This window comes from Malania oleifera, chromosome 13 (assembly GCF_029873635.1).
Source record: "Malania oleifera isolate guangnan ecotype guangnan chromosome 13, ASM2987363v1, whole genome shotgun sequence".
In the NCBI taxonomy this organism is placed as follows: domain Eukaryota; kingdom Viridiplantae; phylum Streptophyta; class Magnoliopsida; order Santalales; family Ximeniaceae; genus Malania; species Malania oleifera.
Window position 1 is genome coordinate 77,038,982 of NC_080429.1, and position 21,036 is coordinate 77,060,017.

At 35.8% G+C, this 21,036-nt stretch overlaps 2 protein-coding genes across 2 annotated transcripts in view; one reads left to right on the forward strand and one right to left on the reverse strand.

Annotated features, from left to right (window-relative positions):
- The window catches only part of LOC131146345 (uncharacterized), a 67,434-nt gene that overhangs the window by 44,436 nt on the left and 1,962 nt on the right, over positions 1 to 21,036 (forward strand). The window lies entirely within an intron of this gene.
- On the reverse strand, positions 13,830 to 14,306 carry LOC131145914 (uncharacterized mitochondrial protein AtMg00810-like). Its single transcript, XM_058095090.1, has one exon. The coding sequence runs from the start codon at positions 14,304 to 14,306 to the stop codon at positions 13,830 to 13,832; it is 477 nt and encodes a 158-aa protein (XP_057951073.1).

Here is a 21,036-nt window from a genome sequence, read left to right on the forward strand (position 1 = left end):
TGGCAACAAAAGCTATCAGATTTTTTTAAATTTTGGCAGTGTTTGTATGCTGTTTGGCTTTGGTGGTGGTGTTTGCTGAAAAAAAAACCTTCAATTAATAAGTTTAAGTCTTTGGTAAACCTGTGTTTAGGGTTTTTATATGGTTAATTTAATTAATTCCTTCTCTGGGACTAGAGGTTTTTACGTGCTTCATACATATTTGGTTGACTTAGCACACAGAATTTTAAGGAAATAAAATTTTAAAAAATTTCTATAGCTTCTATATCTTATTATTCCTCAATCTGTATAGTACAGAATTTGGGTTCCAATCTTGGAAAGGTATGATATAAGAGACGGACTAAAATATACATGGGATTAGTAAATAAAATTACGAAATTTAGGGTGTGTGTGTGTGTATTATGGGCTTTCACTTCATTGTGCATCATGAGATCGTTTGGATACATGTTTAATTTCAAAGAAATCCAAACTGCGCAGTTCACACTTGACACTTCAACCAAAAAAAAAGGAACATATGCCATTTGCTGTACTGCTTAAAACCCTAATGAGCATCTTATATTCCATAACCCTTTTTTGTTTCTTTCAAAAATTAAAACTTGATACATCGAATATGGAATCTCTAATTTAAATTTTGAGAATCTGTTCAGAGTCTTACATGCGGGCACAAGTGAATAATAAGATCTCACACTTAATCTATGTTTTTGAATCTAACAAGTTCAATGTAATGGCAATCTAAATATTTTTTAAGCGATTGACAACCCAACAAAAGTTTATTATAAATGTTTATACATTAAATGTAGACAGATAAGAAAGATGTATGATATGAAAAGTGGACAACTTTTATTTGTAGTTTAGGACTAATATACCTCAAATTTGAGGATAGTACTTACTATTTCCTTTTTTATTTATTGGTAAATGATAAATTTTATTGATCAAAATAGATATGTACAGAAGCTCTGAGCATACCCGAGAGGATGGAAGTCTAAGCCCCAATCAAAGATACATAAAAAAACGATTACACTTAACCTGAGTGGGCACACCTAAGGGCGCATAGACCAAAAAAAGTTCAACTAGCAAAATCAAAACTTGTAAACAATATTCAACATATCAGTTGACCGAAGGAACTCAGTCAACCAAATCTTCTCACTTCCTCAAAATATCATACCAAAATCATTCTACCACAATTTGTCGACGGAATGAAATGAACCGTGGACGGAATGAGACTAACCATCATATCTTGGAATATTAGGGGTTTTAATAAACCTTCGAAACAAAATGGGGTCATTGACCTCATTAAAAGAAATAATATTGATGTATGTGGTGTCTTAGAATCTAAGCTCACAATTAGGAGATTAGAAGACTTCATGAAAAGAAAGCTTCAAAATTGGTGTCAAGTGAACAACTTTGGACACCATCAAGCTAGTAGAATTGTAGTACTGTGAGCCCTCAAAAGGCTCACCTTCAGGTTGTACACAGTAGTGCAATATTAAATGTTTGGTGACTTCTAACTGTATATCACTAAGCTTTGTTTATGGACTTCATTCGACTGTAGCCAGACACAGTTTGTGGCATGATTTAATATGGTTTGGGAATTCTTGCTATAATCCATGGATGCTCATGGGGGATTTCAACAATATCCTTGATGCTGGTGAAAAAATGAATGGACTACCTGTTACTACATATGAAACAAGGGATTTCAAAGAATGTTGCACTGAGGTTGGTCTCTCAGATTTAAAATCTTCTGGATGTCTACATACCTGAATTGTTGGAATTGGTGTGATCCCAAGAGGGGGGGGTGAATTGGATTTTAAAACTTTTCAACTAATTTAAACGTTTCGCTGATTCACCATACATCATATCCCATTTTAATTATGGTCGTGTATGTAAAATCATTAAGTTATAAGTATGAACATACAAGTGCAGCATATCTCATTTAAATAAAGGTGTGCATGCAAATAATTATAACTATGAATAAACAAGCATACACGTGCAGAAATTAAAGTACGGTTATTAAATGAGATAGAGAGAGAGCTACACAATATTTATTATCGACGTTCGATCAAATTAGTCTACGTCCCCGCCTTTGGCATACCTCTCAAGGATTACACTATCCCTGCTCACTTAAACGGATGGAGCAGAAGTTGTTTACATCCTCTCCTTACGGGGTAAGGAAAATCTCAGTTCAACTACAAGGCTGAGTCCAACTTGTCTCACTTACAGGGCTGAGATTCCTCAGTTCAATTTCCTGGGCTGAACCGAACCGGTCTCACTTATGGGGATGAGACTCCTTAATTCAATTCCGGATTGAACGCAACCAGTCTAATAAAAATATTTTCCATACAAAAATATGCTTCTGAATACAAGCAGAGATGTATAACGTTAAAACTCTAAAACATACACTCTCTTATGATATGAAATGTGCTCAGTAGAGTAAGGGTGTGTTTCTCAAAATATTTTTGCAATCTTTGAACATAATATGTATGATAAAGACTTCAAAGATTTAAACCCTAAACCAAATATTTCTCCAAAAAATATTTTCAATAAGACATAAGAGAACCTAGGGTTATAGTTTCAAAAACTTTGTACATAAAAAAATATATGCATTTGAAGATCTATGTGCAAATCAAAGCAAGTAAAAACTCAAACAAAATACTCTCTTGTAAAAATGATTTGCAATAATAAATGAAAAAGAGTTTTGAAGAGTAAAAAATTTGCCCCAAGAAATAGTTTTTGTAATAAAAAATAAGTTAGGGGAACTTTGATTAACACGAGGTTAAAAATATTTGAGAGAAAATATTTTCTAATCAAAGTTACCAATCTAAGTTATGAAAGGGGTATTTATAGTTTTTTCAACAAAATATGACCGTTGAGGACCTATTGGGAATTTTAGAAAAGTTTAACTAAATTTTAACCCCAATTACCGTAGTTAATTTTTGGCAACCCAAGAGTTTCGGTTGCCCGATTCTTAGGGCCAGTTGCCCAAACAGACACAAAGAGAAAAGATGATTTTTTAAGTTCGGGTGTCCGAGGGTGAGTCCGGTTGGCTGGGCCAAGGTGATTTTCCAATCATTCGAGGTTCGGTCGTCAGGCAAGTGGTTCGGTTTTCCGAACCTCACAATTCAGCTGCCCAGGGTGAAGGTAGAAAAAGTTATCTTTAAGTTTCGGTCGACCATGGACAGTACGTTCAAATATGGTTCGGTCACCCGACCCTTAGTCAACAGTTTGACTTTAGTCTAGTTCGGTCAACCAAGGCATTTATAATGCCAAGGTTCAATCACCTGAGGCTATTCAAAAATGTGCATTTTAAGTCTTATTTAGCCCCTGTGCTTTTTCAACCCTGTGTGAATAAGCTTGCGGCAATTTAGTTAAAGGGTATAAAAACTCAAGGTCGGTCGACCAAAGTCTGCACTAAGGTATATCTATAGCCTATTTGAGCATTAAGTCATATCATGCAGGATGTATGCATTTATTACAAACCAAAATATAAAAACATGAATGCATTACAAATTAAATTAAATAAGTCTTCTTCTTTACTTTTCTGACATCATGGAATGCGTCTGAGAGTATAGTCTTTACGTCCCTCAAGACTTCCATTGTCAATCGCCTTATGTGTGTGTTGAATTATAACATGTTCAATCATTAAATACACACATAAGTAACTTGTGTTTTGTTAGCATCAAAACAGGGATTGGACTCAAAAGGTCAACATGGACAAATGGTAGAATATGGAGTAAACTTGACAGAGCCTTAATTAATAATACTTGGGTGCAACAAGGTCCGAGGGCACATGCCTACTTTCAGCTTCTTGGAATTTTGTCTAACCACTCTTATTTCCTTGTGTATTTGTTTGAGGATGATAGCTTCGGGAGAAGGCCATTTAAGTTCTTTAATATGTGGGCTGAACATGACGAGTTTCAAGAGGTAGTTAGGGTTGGCTGGCGACAAAGAGTACAAGACTGTAAGCTATTCAGGATTGCTAAAAGGCTTCAAACCCTCAAGGTGCCTTTAAGAGAACTGAATGCACTCCATTTTTTTCATATTTCAACTAGGGTTGAGAGGACAAATAAAGAGTTAATTGAGATGCAATGGAGTTTACATAACACCCTAGGGAATGAAGACCTATAGAGATTGGTTTCAGCTAAAAGAGAGGAGGTTGTTAGGGTAGCTAAAGCCAATAGATCTTTCCTTGCACAGCAGGCAAAGAGTAAATACTTAAAGAATAGTGATAGATGCACCTCCTTCTTTCATTCCTTAATGAGAAGACGCACCAGTAGAAAACATATTGCGGCAATAGTCAAGGAGAATGGGGAATTCATATCATCTCAACAACAGGTCGCTGAGGAGTTTATTACATTTTATAAAGGTCTGCTAGGTATAGAGGAGATATGCACTTCAATTGACCCCTAGATTATAATAAAGGGACACATTCTGAGTTTGAACAAGCTATGCAGATGGTGAAGGAAGTTTCAAATGATGAGATTAAAGGTGCTTTATTCAGTATCCGGGAGGAGAGGTCACCAGGGCCAGATAGGTATTCATCATGTTTCTTTAAGAAAGCATGGAGCATTGTTGGGAAGGATTTTTCATTGGCAGTGAAGGAATTCTTTAGGAATAGGAAACTTCTTAAACAGATAAAGCACATGGTAATTACCCTGATTCCTAAATCCAACCATGCTAACTCACTACAAGAATTTAGACCTATATCATGTTGCAATGTAATTTATAAAGTCATTTCGAAGATTGTTGCAAGTAGAATAAGCCTTGGCTTGGTACCCTTATTAATCCTACTCAATTGGCCTTTGTGAGCCAAAGGAGTATGATTGAAAATATTTACCTTGTCTAGGAGTTAGTGAGGAAATATGTAAGAAAAAGAATATCTCCCAGATGTATGCTGAAGATAGATTTAAAGGAAGCCTATGATTCTATGTCTTGGAAGTTCATTAAGGAAATGTTGGAGCATCTTAATTTTCCAAGCTCTATGGTGAATTGGATCATGCAATGTGTGACTAAAACGACACATTCTTTATCATTGGATGAAGGTTTGTTTGGTTTTTTTTAGGGGAGAAAAGGTCTCAGACAAAGAGATCCCCTATCACTTATTCTCTTTGTGATCTGTTTAGAATACCTCTTAAGACTTCTAAAGTCCCTTGAAGAATATTCAAATTTTAAATTTCATCCAAAGTGAGGGAAGCTTAGGATAAACCACTTGGCGTTTGCAGACGACCTAATTTTGTTTGCAAAGGGTGACACTCGATTAGTGGAGTTGATTATGAATTGTTTGAGTAAGTTCTCAGAGCGCTTTGGATTGAAAGTTAATTACATGAAGTCCAACCTTTATTTTACTGGTATTGAAGGCACAATTCTGGAGGAGATAAAAAGTATAACTGGATTCCCTAAAGGGGAATTCCCCTTTCAGTATTTGGATATTCCCCTGGCCCCTACAAGACTGAACACAATGCAATTCTCTCCTTTGGTGAACAAAATTGCTGGTTATATAGCAGCTTGGCCAAGTCAAACTATCTCATTTGCAAGGAAAATAGAATTGATAAACTCGGTTTTGCAGGGGGTGGAATGCTTTTGGCTTGCTATTTTTCCCATACTGAAATCAGTGTTAGCTCAAGCGGTACAGCTATGTAGAACTTTTCTAGGGGAGGGGGGAAGGAAAAGTTCACGTGTGGCTTGGAAAGAAGTTTGTATGCCAAAGAAGGAAGGTGACCTTGTTGTGTTTGATCTGTTTATATAGAACAGTGCCTTGCTTACCAAAGCATTGTGGAATATCCAGGAAAAGAAGGATTCACTATGGTCTAAATGGTTTAATCAGAATTATTTGAAGGGAAGAAGCTTGTGGGATGTATCTTCCAAGCATGAAGACTCTCCATTGTACAAAAGGATAGTTGAGATTAAAAATAGAATTCTCTAGGAATGTAAGGGCCAAGTAAATGCTGAATTGACCACTGGACTGTTCTAAAATTTATCACTTGTGGAGAAGCAAAGGCCAGAAGGTCCATTGGCATTCAGTTGTTTGGAAAGGTGGTATCACCCTTAAGTACTCATTTGTGTTATGGCTGTGCGCGAAAGGTAAATTGCTTACCAATGATAAGTTTAGAGTGGAAGGGAGGGACAATTCTTGTGTATTTTATAATGCTAAAATAGAGACTTTAAATCACATTTTTTCTTGAATGCTGAATACCAAAAGTTGTGTGGGATTATTTGAGGGGTTGACTAGGTTTAAGAAGATCCATGTCAACCATTAAAGCAGCTCTCAAATGGCTGCATAAGAAGCCAAGGGGTACAGGGATTGAAGTTGTGGCTAAAAAGGCATGTCTAGCTACTTTGGTATACCACATATGGCACTTTAGAAACAAAATAAAATTTGAGGGTACTACCACTACAACAGAAAATATGATCAGAGTTAATCAAACGAACACATACAAGATTATCTATGAGAGATTTCCCACTTTTGCTAATTATTTGAAGTCGGAATGCATAGATTGATTTTTATATGATTGAGTTTGATTTTGGCAGGAAAGAAGAAATTTAGGAGGTTTGTTTATTGGTTGAAGAAAAAGATATAGTAAACTATTTGTAACTTGTTAATCACAATTCATTGCATGCCTATGTCCTTTTATTTAAATTTCACCCTTTCAAGACGTGAACCTAAAATTTCAAATATAAGATATATTCTGAGACAATGCCAGCCATTTTTAATTTTGATATTATCACATGAGCATCCCAACTTGTAATTTTTAAATATAGAGAAACATGGGAGCTATACTTGGTCATAATTTTTACAAAGAGATATGTCGTAATTTTATTTATTTATTTTTTAAAGAATACTATTGGCTAAAGAAAAATGGTCAACATTGCATTTTTTACACATTATTGAACGGTGCTAACTATATATACATGTCAATGTTACTAAATCTAGTCTAGACATTGACCCAATGAAGGGATTAGCTCACTGGGTCAATGATCCACTTGGTGAGTCAATGATTAGACCAACAGATCAATAATATTCTAATTAAATGTTTTATAGTATTTTAAAAATAAAATATAAATGAAAAATGAACTTTATATGATTTGTAAACTCATACAAATTCAAAATTACATTCATAACTAAAATACTTAAAGTTTAAGTCTTGAAATCGAAGAACCTTGTTTAATCTTCAACATATCACCAAGAGAAAAAAAATAATACAAGTACTATGTAGCAAGACATGCTTGTTCTAATAAATAAATAAATAAGTCTTTATTTTTAATTTTCATTGATTCATTCGCAAGTCAAGATCTTGAAATTAATTATCTATTAATTTAATCTAATTTTCTTTAAAAAAAATTGCAACACTTAAGAGTAAAAATTGAAAAAAAAAATCTAAATTTGTAAAAATTAAAAATTAAAAATAAAGAGAAAAAATAATAAAAGTAGTGCAAATCACAAAACTATTTGGGTGTATTTGTTTCAAAACTAGTCCAATTGTGGGTTCAGGTCAATTAAAACAAACCTCGTTTAAGAATATATGCACAACTATATACTTTAGTTTTAACTTTAAAACTTTGGGTAATATGTCTTTTAATTTTCCCTATCACAGTTTATTGACACCTCTTAAAAATTTAGGGACACAAACTGAAATGAGCCTAAAAACTAGGTGGGCCAAAATTAACCCATAATTTTAATAAATTTTTGTGTAATGTAAAATATCAAATAGAAAAATTACTCATTTGTTTGGATCTACTGAAAATTATAATTCAAAAGAGAAGATGTTGAGCAAAATTTGAAGACTTATCTTTTAAATTAATAAAAAAAATATAATAATATTAATAATCATAAGAAAATTTTAATATATATGTGTGTACATGCATATAAATACGTATATGTACAAATACTTATTCGAATCTTGTTGTATAATATTACTTTGATTGAGATAAGTGATTTTGTTTTTAGCCCATCTAACTAGCTCTCACCAAACAAGATAAAATAAATTTCAGACCTCTAAGTAATTTTGCGCAACAATCGTCCCATCAACACTCAAAATCTTGTGTGTAACATTATTCATCTTCGGTCTTTGGATTTAAAAATACATTGTGCTTCTGAATTACTGTGAAGAAATTTAATTAAGAAAAGAAAAAAAAATTCCAATGAAAAATAGATGAAACGAAGGAATTGTACAATCAGTCATCATCACATTACACCTCTAGATAAAACTAGTAGTGATAGAACAACTAAATCAAAAGAAAGAATATTTAGAAGAATCAAAAAGAAATCCATCTAATAATCCATCCATATAAGCATCCAAATTACAGTAATTAATCAAGCACAACACATTGATTCAAAGATTTTAAATCCAGCTGGTTCTTCTTGCTTCATCTTCTTGTTGGAACCAGAGAATTTATTTGGACAATATATATACATGCAAGTCAACAAACCAAACAAAAAAAAATCTAATAGAATATTAAAACCAAGAGATTTCTCCAACTCCAACACAAACAAATCATTGGAGCTAGAATAAGAAGCTAAATCATGATCCAAAATAGAACCATTTTAATATGTAAAGAGCAATTTCAATTGGAGATATATTTAACTAGCACATATATAATTCTTATCAAAACCAAAAATAAGAGGGGGGAAAAAACATCATGCGGGGCACGTTAGCTCCGATCCGAAGAGCTTAACCCACTTGCTAACTAGTGCATCCCTATTATATCATGTCATCCCCTATGATGAACTAATCGATGGCATGTCATTAATTAGTAATATCTAATCATGGAACTTGGGAAATGAGTGGTATTGTTCTTGCTCTTCATTTTTTGGCTCTTCTTATTTGGCTTGCCACAACAAATAGCACAAGCATGATTGGTGAAGCGACATCCAATTTGGCAAGGCAGCTTCACAAAACACCAGAAGATAAAAAGAGGAAGCGCAACACACATCGTGCATGAGCTGCATGCGATATTCAACACTGCTTCGCTAACTCGAAGGTAATTTCTCAGCAGTAATGGTGAAGAACGATACCAAGAAGATGATGGGGGCACCATGGGAGCTAAGGGAAATGAAGTAATTTAAAGTTGGATACATAGAATTGCAATATTGATTGTGTTGCGGGATAAAATCAGCGGGACTATTCTTTTGACTTTCGTTGACCTGAAAAGAGAAAAGAAGAAAGGTTTGGAGGACCCGGAGTGTACTCTGAGGGATCGCTCCGATGCCTAAGTAAGAGAAGTGCTTTTAGAGAGGCTAAATGCAACAGTAAGAATGGGTGTCAAATGACTTACCTTGGCCTCTTCTCGCGTCCCTTTTTATAGTGGTTAGGGTTGACCTTGGAGTTTATTTGTCTTTATGGCGTGGGGGTGTGAATTGTTCTCGGGTCATAAAGTGTCCGCATGTATTACTCTGCCCATTTAAGGTGCTGGCATGGATCTCTCCTCCTCTTTATTGGATGGGAGTTGATTGCTCCTGTCAATAGGTCTAACTTGGGGAGTGATGACTAGGTGTTGACTTCCTCTTATAAACTGATACATTTTGAGGCACATCAGTTGCCCCCCCCTTAGTTTCAAAATTCTTAGGAGCAATTTTGAAAATTTTCGTGTCCTCTTCTCATACATATTAATTATTCCTCCCTTATCTCAAAAAATAATGTATTTATTTATTTATTTTTGGAAGTATCTGCTACTTGGCTGACTAATTCCAACCTGGTTTGGCTTACTCGAGCAGACGGTGGGTTTTGAATGGCTTGTCGAGCGGAGGAGGGTGTGGTGCAGCGTTTTCAAGCCGAGCCGAGGGAGAACGGCTGACCCAAGTCGTTAAAGGGGTTCGGATGGTTTATCGAGCCAGACCAAGGGAGGATGACTGATCTGAGCCATAGCGGCACGCAGTTTATGCTGAGCTGGTTGTCTCCGAACTACCCATCTGGAGGACTTGTCCCAGGCGGATATCCCCAAGCGACTCAACTTGCTCGTTCGTGTTGGATGCATCGTCCTAACCAGATTCTGCCGAGCTGCTCTTCGGAGCGTTTTTGGCCAAGACGCTGCTCGGGGCATTTTTTTCCGAGCTACTGCTGGGGGAGTTTTTGCCGAGCAAGTTCTGCCGAGCTACTTTCTGGTGCAATCTTTGCTGAGTCATTGTTTCGAGGCTTTTTACCAAGTAGGTTTTTGCCGAGCTACTCTTAGAGCAATCTTTGCCAAATGGTTGCTCCAAAGCTTTTTGTCGGGCAGGTTTTTGCCGAGTTGCTATCTGGAGCATATCTTGCCGAGCTATTTTTGCCAAGCTTCTCTCTAGAGTAATTTTGTCAAGCTATTTTTTGTCGAGCTGCTCTCCGAAGCAATTTTTTCGAGCTGCTCTTTGGAGCAATTTTTGTCGAGCTGCTCTCTAGAGCAATTTTTGTCGAACTGTTTTTTGGAGCAATTTTTGCAAAACTGTTTTTTTTCGGGCTGTTGCTCCAAGGCATCTTAGCCGCACAATGAGCTATGCTCATTTTCTAGATCGCCTTACAAGCCATGCTTGTTAGTTTGGCTTCATCTGCCTAATGCATTGTGCTCATTTGTTGGGCTGTTTGGTGGCCTCACGAGTCATGCTCGTCAGTTGAGTATGTTCTGCCTAATGAGTCGTGCTTATTTGTTGGGCGGTTGCGTGACCTCACGAGTCATACTCGTCAGTTGAGCCTTACCTGCTTTATGAGCTGTGCTTATTTATGGGGGTGTCATTCTGACAACTTTCAATTTGACCTCACCTGCCTAATGAGTTGTGCTCATTTATGAAGGTGTCAATTTGATGCTTTTTCGAAGCGACGCTGTAGTCCTTTCGCGACATCTTCCTTCCTGTAAAATTGTAATGAATGCATGTTAAATCAGTCGTACCTCAGGAAGTTGCGAATTCTTGGTATTAGCACCACATCAGCGTATGTACGTGGATTTTTCATATCTTTTCCCTCGAGACGCACATCTTTTTTTTGCAGTCAAGCGTCCTCGAGATTCCAACTCCCTCGGGGATCCATGTAGGTTTTTCTCTATAAAGGTGTGGGCTCCTTTATTCACTTCTTGTCTCACCCAAAGGGTTCCTTCTTTTCGCTAGGTACGCTCTCCTTCGGCCCCTTTCCTTGGTTGTTTTTCTCCGCTTTTGTGTTGAATTGTATCTTTGTTTTGCTCTTCATGTTTTTCACTGTTCTTGTTAGAACTTTGCTTGTTTGATCTGTTTTTGCATAGTGTCTCTCTTGTTTTCTTGCAAAATCTATCCATTTGATCTTATTTGGCATCTTGTCTTCCTTGTTTTTGTGGGGGGCTCGTCTGTTTGATCTATTTGCATAAATTATTCATGTCATTTCTTCTGCATTCCGATTTTGTGATGGAGTCTTCCTCGCACCCAACGAGGGCTCCGGCCACAGTAAGGAGCGCTTGATGTGACCTGTCTTCCTCTGACATACAAAATGTTCAGTACTTTTTTGCTATTCCCCCAAACATTATTGTTAGGCTGCCCACCAGCTCGAAGTCGGCCCTTGATTCGAGCCCCAATGAGCTTTACTTGTACACGGACTACCTGGATTTAGGTCTTATACTTCCTTTTCCTCCTTTTATTTCTGACGTACTACGTTTTTACCGCATAGCCCCCTCACAGCTTGTCCCAAACTCCTCCCTTTCTCTTGTGTGCTTTGTCGTTCTCCTGCTTAGACAAGGTTATCAACCCACGGTGCCTCTCTTTCGGAGTTTTTTCCAGATGAGGATGTACTCGGTAGAGAAGGAACTGTACTATTTCAATTCTTTGTCCGGTTATAAACTCTTTACTCCGGGCATTTCTTACATACACAATTGGAAGTCACGATACTTCTTTGTGTCTAAAGAGTTGAATTATACAAGCTCTCGCGTTTGGTCTGCTCGTCTTGATGGTGACGCTCTCTCCCCTTTATTTATTTATTGCGTATGCAGGGGCTGTGAGTAGGGTACCCTATTGCTTACTTGTTTCTTTTTTCCCTTTTAGCTCAAGTGCGTCATATTCCTCCAAGGCTCTCTCTCGGAGAGTAGGCCATCTTGAAAGAACTACGAGCCCTTTGTCAACAAGGATAGTCCCTCACGAGGAGATGCTCAAGCAACAAGTCCTTGTATGGTGGTGGATCAGTCCCGTTCCCCCAAGTCTTATCTTGTCTTTGATTTCTTTATATAGATATATCCAAATATTTCCGATGTTCTTGATGTTCTTATTTCCTCTTCTACTTTTGCAGATATGGATTTTAACAAGTATGAATCTCTCATGGGGGAAGCCAAAAAGCAAAGGGCGAGTAAGAGTAAGAAATAGAGAAGGGAGCTCCAAGGAGAGTCGTCTCAGAGGGAAGCGCCCGCTATAGGCAACAGTGAGGCTCCTGCTGCGGAGAACGTTGCAGCAGCGCATCCCCCGATCCCTATGATTTTTAATGAGCCAATTTTCCACGAGCCGACCCGTTCCGCTCCCGCACTGCGTAGGGCCATCCGTGTGGAAGATTTTGTGTAGGTCCAGTGTTCTCTACCCGACGTCCTTTTGGTGAAGATCTGGCACACCACCTACCAGGTATCTGTTTAATTCACGCCTTTTGACTGCGCTCTTCTTTTTCTCCTTGGAATTTTTTAACATGTTCTCCCCTTTGTTTGTTCTCAGCTGGCGATGATGGCCTTGGCACAAGAAAATAAGGTTGCTGATAGGTATCGGCAGACCTTGGATGCTCGGGAAAAATATGTTGTCGCTCAGAATGAGCTCCACGATGCCGAGATCCGTGAGCAGGCCCTTCAGGCATTGATCGAACGGATCCGTGGCGAGGAGGTACTTGCTGCTGCGGCTGCGGCTACTACTGATGCCGCCCGAGCTGCAGTAAATGAGTATAAGGATTCAGCGCGATTCGTAATGGACACCACCAAAACTTATCGAGTTCGATTCAGGAGGTGCCGAAAGCAGATGAGGACTATGCATCTTGACCTTCCCTTGGATGGTGTCACATGTGTACGATCGTGAGAGTTCCGACTACGTGGAAGAGATGGACGAGGAAGACGAAGGGGAGGAAAAGAAAGCTGGACAAGGGAGCAAGGCAAGTTCATCTGCTGAACTAATTTCATCTGTAGCTTTATTCAACATGATGTAATGCATTTTGAGTTTATTAACGGTACAACCGTTGTATTGGGAATTCTACTACTACATTGTACGAAACGCTCAAAAGTAATATTTTTTTACCATATCAGAGTTTCACGTATTTTTAATCTTTTTTTCCCTCTACGTCCTCTAATTTGTACATTCCCGATTTTATTTCCGCTGTGACCCGGTATGGTCCCTCCTAGGTCAGTTTTAGCTTGTACTTTTAAGTAAAACAAAACTTGAGAGATATGAGGTAATATATGTACTTTACCAAGCGTAAAGGAAATGGCTCAAGCAATATGCAGTGAGGAGATATGCATTTATAGACATAGTATCAATTACAAATACGGAACAAATATACAAAGAATGCAGATATCTATAATTATGGAGAATCACTACAATTATATATGGAGAATCACTGAGATCTTGGTCATAATCAGAGGAATCGAATTGTTCTCTAATATCCCACCCTCAAAGTGGGTGTGGTGGAAAGAGGAAAAATGCACAACTTGCCATGATCCAATAAAAACTGTAATTTGAACACCCCTTTTATGAAAACATCAGTCAGTTGAGGGGGAAAAGCCGAGACTAATAACCTTTCGAGCAACAAGTTCACGAACAAAATGATAGTCACTATCAATATGTTTGGAGCGAGATTTGGTGACTGGGTTGAAAGCAATGAAAATAGCACTATTGTTATCGCATAGGAGTCTTGGAGGCGAGGGGAGGGGAGGATGATTTTGAGTTCTCAGAGAAGTTGAAGTGTCCAAGAGAGTTCCACAGCAAGGGAGGCAAGAGCACAATACTTAGCCTCCGCACTAGAACGGGCAACAGTAGTTTGCCTTTTAGAGCACCATGAAATTAAGTCGCGACCAAGATAAACAGCAAATCCGGTTGTTGAACGACGAGTGTTGGGATAGCCTACCCAATCAACATCAGAGTAGTCGATCAAAGTCTGAGAGGAATCTCGTGAAAGTTGAAGGCTATAATGGTAGGTTTCTTTGACATAGCGTAGAATACGCTTCAAGGCTTTATTAATGGTGGGAGCATGCATATATTGACATATAGAGTTAACACTGTAGGATAAACCTAGTCTCGTAAGAGTCAAATATTGCAAGGCACCTGCTAGAAAACGAAACTGTGTAGCATCTGAATAGGAAGTACCAGAATTAGTGAGATGAGATCCTACCAAAAAAGGAGTTGAGATTGGCTTACAATCCACCATATCAGCTCGAGTCAACAAATCAAGCACATATTTAGCTTGGCTGAGAAAAAGACCCTTGTCATTTTGAACAACCTCAATCCCCAAAAAAAATAGTGTAAATCACCGAGGTCCTTCATGGAAAATTCTTTGGTTAGTTGATCAATGAGAGAACTTAACATAGAATAATTGCTTCCTATTATAGCCATATCAACTGGAGTCCATCTTTCAGTTGGAGTTTTTTTGCTTTTGAACTATGATAAAATGAAATTTCAAAAGCCAGCCCAGCATCACGAGCAGTGGTGTAATTAACAACTTTAGTCATACATTCCTTAGTAAGAGAGGTATAAAGCAGGCTGAGTAAAATTCTATCTTGCTTGTGCCATTTCTTATAGGCAGGATTAGGAACAAGATCATTTCTAGCAGTAACTTAAGCAGCAGGTGCAGGGGAAGACCCATCCAAAAAGCCCATAAGATCCTAACTTTCAAGCAAGGGAACAAACTAACGACGCCAAAAAATGTAAGTTGTGGGAGTGAGTTTGATGTTCACCATGTGAACCATTGTATTAAGTGAAAGCCAAGAGGTATCGAGTTCGGCTATGGAAAGAAAAAAAAATCTCAGCAAAGGTTCGACCGATTGGCTCTAATACCATGCAAAGGAAATGCCTCAAGCAATATGTTGTGAGAAGATATGCATTTATAGACTTTGTATCAATTACAAATATGGAAAAAATTTACAAAGAAGGCAAATATCTACAATTATGGAGAATCACTACAATTATGGAGAATCACTGAGATCTTGGTCATAATCAGAGGAATCAGATTGTTGTCTAATACCAAGTAGAATAAAGATTTTGGTATTTTACTTTAATGCAAGCCACAAAAAGGTTAAGTGACACTTCTTAAAAAATTAAGGGCACAAATTGAAATGAACCCAAAACACACTAGCTAAAATTAACTCATAATTTTAATGAATTTTTGTGTAATGTAAATATTAAATATAAAAAATTACTTATTCATCTCGTTATGATTCTACATAGAGTTATTAAACAAAATTTGAAGGCTTATCTTTATAGTTAATAAAATAATTTAATAAAACTAGTACAATAATTTTGGACAATCATAAGAAAAGTTAAATATAGCATATACTTCTTCATGAGAATCTAGCTAGTTCTAGTCAATAGAAAGCTAACTACACTTTAAGTCATTGTTCCCATTTCCTTTGTGTACCCTCACATCCCTTCTGCTTCACTTTGAATGAAGCTCATAATGTAAAAAGCTCCTTGTCATGTTTTCTAAACCTAAAGCGCATTCTAGAAAGTTTTCACCTTTCCCTCACGATACTTGTACATTGTTGGTCTTGTTCATTCAAAAGCATTAAAGGGAAATTGGTGTTATGTTATGCAAGGGGAAAGAACACTAGGCTTTTTCATTACCTAAGCAGGCACTCTAGGTTCTCGAATACACAAAAGCATTTGACCAAGTCTGAGCTTCCCAAGCTCTATGCTATTGGCAAACTTTGCAAGTGTGAACTACTTCCTATTCAATTCAAAAGGGATTTTCCTTTGGGGGGTTTAGCAATATCACATGAGTGTGTCAGGATGCTCTTGCCAAAATTCTCTACTACACTAGTTTACTATAGGACGGATCGAAAGGCCTAGTAGGTAATCCTATGGATGTGCATCTTGCTAGGGTGGAGCTTGTCATGCCCAATGGGATTCTCATAATGTTTGAATGATTTTCGTATCGAAGGAGTAGCGTTATTTGCATCTTAGTCTTCAACCCATCATCTAGCTTGATTTTCCCGATCATGTGTCTTCTATGATTATATTTAGTAGCTGACTCACTCAAAAAATGAGCAGCTCGGGAGCTATCCCAAGTATAAGAGTTCCGTCGTGTAATAGTTAGCCCAAGAGCTAGATCGTCTCCTCACGAAATGTAGTTTAATTCCAAATTTTATGTAATCCTAAAGAAAATAAGAAACAAAAAGGTTACTTAACATAGTTCAGATTCGGGTTTTCTGGGATGTTTGGAATTTTCTTTTGATGAATTAAAAGAATGTGTAATTCAAATTCTAAATCCTAACACACTAAATTAAATTATAACGAGAGACGACCCTATATTTAATTAACCAGACAAGAATTAAATCCTACGTTGAACTTCAGACAAGGAAAACGTAAAGACGATGACTTTCCTACATAGCTTAAGTGTGCAATTAAAAAACTCAATCAAACACAAACTCGAACAAAAACCAAATTGTACGCAATCAAGAACGAAAATTTAACTCTTTAACAATTAACGATAAACGGAAACATGATAAAAATTCAAACTTTAATTAAACTATACTTAATTTAAAGAGAACCCATCAAAAATTAAATTTTAAAGAAGACAACCAAATTAAATACAAATATATATATATATATATATATATATATTTGTAATTTATTCTTTCTTTTTTTTCAAAAAACCAAGCCAAATTTTAATCAAATAAAAATTAACTCAAGCAAAAAATAAATCTAATACTAATATTAATTAAGAGAGAAAGAAATTAAATAAACCTTAATAATAACACCCAAATAAGATTTAAAAATTAAAACTTTAAATAAAATTCTACTAAAAAATAACAATTATTCAATTCTTTAAAAGTAATGACAAAAAGAACTAAAGAAACAAAACAAAGAAAGAAAAAAAGAAAGAAAGAGAAAGCGAGAAAAAGAAGGTGTTGGCCGTGTTTGGAGCAGCAGGAGAGGTCGTGTGGAGCAGTAGGAGGAGCAGTACACAGCAATGGGCAAAGCAGCAACAGCTGCACCCAGGGGCTTCTCGGTTTGTTGGGTATGGCAGCAGCAGGGAGTAGGGTCTCGGTTGGAGTTCTCGGGTTGCAGAGACAAGAGAAAAGGAGAGAAGTAAGGGAGAGAGAGGAAAGGAAAGAGAGAAGTAAGAGAGAAGAGAGCTTCGGGTATGGCAGCAGGCCAAGAGAAAGAAAGGAAGGGAAGGGAGAGTGAGGTTGAAAGAGATAAGAGGAGAGGCTGCCTGGGAAGAGAGGTAAAAAAAAAAAGAAATATATAAGGCCCCTCCAAGACCTACCCAACGCACAAGGATGAAGGACCCAGCTACATGGTCGGGTTAAATCAAGGTAATTTATTTTTTTTTTCTTTTTGTTTCTTCTTTTTTCTTTTTTCTATTTTGCAGCTAACAAGCCCAATTTTGACCATCTTAAAGGCCGTATCTTTCAAAGCTCAAAACAAAAAAGTTATAGAGCACTTTCTTGGCTTTCCACAACATTTTGAATCGTTTCGAACCAAACTCAAACGAGAAAGTTATGTCCATATTACAAATTAGTGTTGGTTTTAGCTTCCAATAGTTATCCTATAATAAAAAATAGCAAAAATTCATAAATTACTCAATAAAATTAAAATATTATAAATAGAACACAATGTTAAAATATCAAGAATAATTAGGCATTTAATTAAAATTATAATTCTTAATGTATGAATTAAAACACCTAATTACGCAATTTAAGCGCGTAATCACACCCCTCAACTAACGTTTTGCTAGTCTCTAGCAAATAACGTGAATGAACTCTAGGGTGGTACCCACAAATACTAATTCTAACAAACATAAAATGAATGCACATGTGACATAACCATACCATTTCACATACAAGCGTATGACTAGATTACACACCGGTTTGTTCATATATAATGCACGCAACTCCGAAACAAGTCATTCATGCAAGTTTCATTGTTATATAGCCATTAAGAACAGTATACTCGCATAATGTCAGTACTAGATTTCATTAGTGAGAGAGAGAGAAGAAAGGAATTCAAAAAATGATAAATAAAATTCCCGCTACTTGGCATATAAAAGAAAAGCGAGAGAGAGAGAGAGAGAGAGAGAGAGAGAGAGAGAGAGAGAGAGAGAGAGAGGGGGGAATAAAGGCTAAAGCAAAAAAAAATGGATACAAAAAAAAAATAGCGTCACATTTCAACATCAGATTTGTTTACTAATTCGAAATTAGTATATAGTATAGATTGTTATTAATAACTAATAAATAAAAATAATTTTAAAATAATAATGTAATATAATATACATTGAATTCTATAATTATAATAAATTTGTTTCATTGTTATTGTCATAAATATTAAAATATATAACTAGCAACATTTTTTAAAAGAATAATTAAATTCTTTTAACCTTTGATTAAACCTATAAGAAATATTAGATTTACAATTATAATAGATATTATTTGAAAAATTATTTATCTAAAAGTAATATGATATTATTTTATTATATAAGTACTAACTCAGATAAGTACATAGTTTCACTTATTTTCCTGAAAAAATAAATAGTTTAGAAAAATACTTTTTAAAACAATTACTCATTTAAGTGTGAATCAAATTCTATTGACACGAGTTTTTAAAATAAGTACTTATTTAGAAAAGTATTTATTTTTTAAAAGGGTCCAAACGGGAGTTAAATCATTAATTATTCTAATTAACATATACATTGTCTAATCAACACCACAAACCCAAGGGAGGGGGAGAGAACGTGTGGTGCATTGCATTTTAGCTTAACTATGCCAACATGCACCTATTCAGAGAGCTTAACGCACTTAATCTCCTCCAATTATTTAAAAAAAAAAAAATTAGGGGCAAAGCATATAAACCAACATACGGACAAATTTAAAATATATCTTTACATAATTATTAACTAGTGTATCATGTTATGTCATACCTAGTGTAATCAATTATTTTAATTAGAGATTAATTAGCCCATGCCTAATCTAATCAACACCACGAACAAAAAATTAAAAAAGAAAAACGGTGTGGTGCATGTTAGCTCAACAATGCTAATATGCACCGATCAAGCGAACTTAACTCTATCAATCTCTCGCTCCAACTATTTAAAGAATAATAGTTGACCGACAAGGCATATAAACCAACATACTTAAAGAAAAACATAAACACAGAGAACAATAGTATTTTTATTCCAATACCGAGTCCTGAACACTACATACTTTAGAAATGACACAAGCATGGGTATTTATAAGGGATGAATGATACAATTTTGGTATTTTGAATTGCAAAAAATTCAGTTCCTTAAGGCTCCTTGAAGATTGAAATCAGATCTTCAATAAGTGTGTAGCAACGGTTTGAATGTTTGAATTCTTCTTTAATTGGAAAGGGATTTGTTGAAGTGTCTTCATGGATGAAACTGAACTGTCTTCATGGGTGGAACTGATTTCTTCATGTGGGTGGAATTGAATTGTCTTCATGGGTGGAATTGATTTCTTCATGATTTGCTGAAGTGTTTTCATGAGTGGAATTGATGTCTTCATGGATAGAATTGATTGAGGGGAGTGTGTTGTTAATACCCTCCTGCAAACTTTGTCGAGGTTGGAGACAAAGTTTGTTGCAAAATATAATGAAGAGCGGCCTTTGAGGGTTCAGATATGTTCGGTTATTGTTGTCTGATCTTCTTTCCGAAGGTAGTTGATCTATTGATGACTTTTGCTTCTATAATTGAGTCATGTTATGATGTAGCATTGAGATGTAATGTACATAATGGTGATACAAATAATACAGTAGCTGAAATTTTTTGTTGCCTGATCTTCTTTTCAAAGGTAGTTGATCTATTGATGACTTTTGCATCTGTAATTGAGTCATGCTATGATGTAACATTGAGTTGTAGTGTGCATAATGGTGATATGAATAATACAGTGGCTGAGATTTTTTTTTTTTTTTTGACATAGTGTTCACAATGACTCTAATACCATAAAGAAAAACATAAACACGAAGAACAATAGTATTTTTATTCCAATGCTGAGCCGTGAACACTACATACTTTAGAGAGGACACAAGCATGGGTATTTATAGGGGATGAATGATACAGTTGTGGTATTTTAAATTTCAAAAAATTCGGCTCTTTAAGGCTTCTTGAAGATTGGAATCAGATTTTCAATAAATGTGCAGTAAGAATTTGAATGTTTGATTTCTTCTTTAATTGGTGAAGGATTTGACGAGGTATCTTAAAAAATGGAATTGAAGTGTCTTCATGGGTGGAATTGATTTATTCATGATTTGCTGAAGTATCTTCATGGGTGGAATTGATGTCTTCATGGATGGAATTGATTGAGGGGAGTGTGTTGCTAATAATACTAACCTAAACACACAATATACTTAAAAATATATCATTAAACATATAATTATTAACTAGTGAATCCCTATTATATCATGTCATCCACTATGACTGTAGTGATTCAAAAAAATAAATAAATAAATAAAAATTATTATTAATCAATTAATTAATTAAATATTATTAAATTAATGTATTAAATAAACAAATAAAAAGGAATAGTACGAAAGAAAAAAAAACTAATTGGAATAAAGGTATATATATATATATATATATATATATATATATATATATATATATATAAATAAGAATAATAAAATATAAGTTTTATGTATATATGTAAAGTTATTATAATAATATAGTTAAAGTATTTTGTATATATATATGAAGAAGCTTAACCTGTAAGCTTCTACAGGTGGGAATTGAAAAAAATTTGAAAGAGAGCTTTGCGCTTTCTCTGCTACAACGTCTCTCTCCTTCATTCCCATCTCTCTCTCCCTCATTTCTTGACGAATATTCGGCCAATTGGGAAACGGAAGGTACTGCTGGGTTCCTAACTCCGCCACCAACATTTCTACTGGAGCGAATTTATCGTGGGAGCGTAGGCACCATTCTTGGG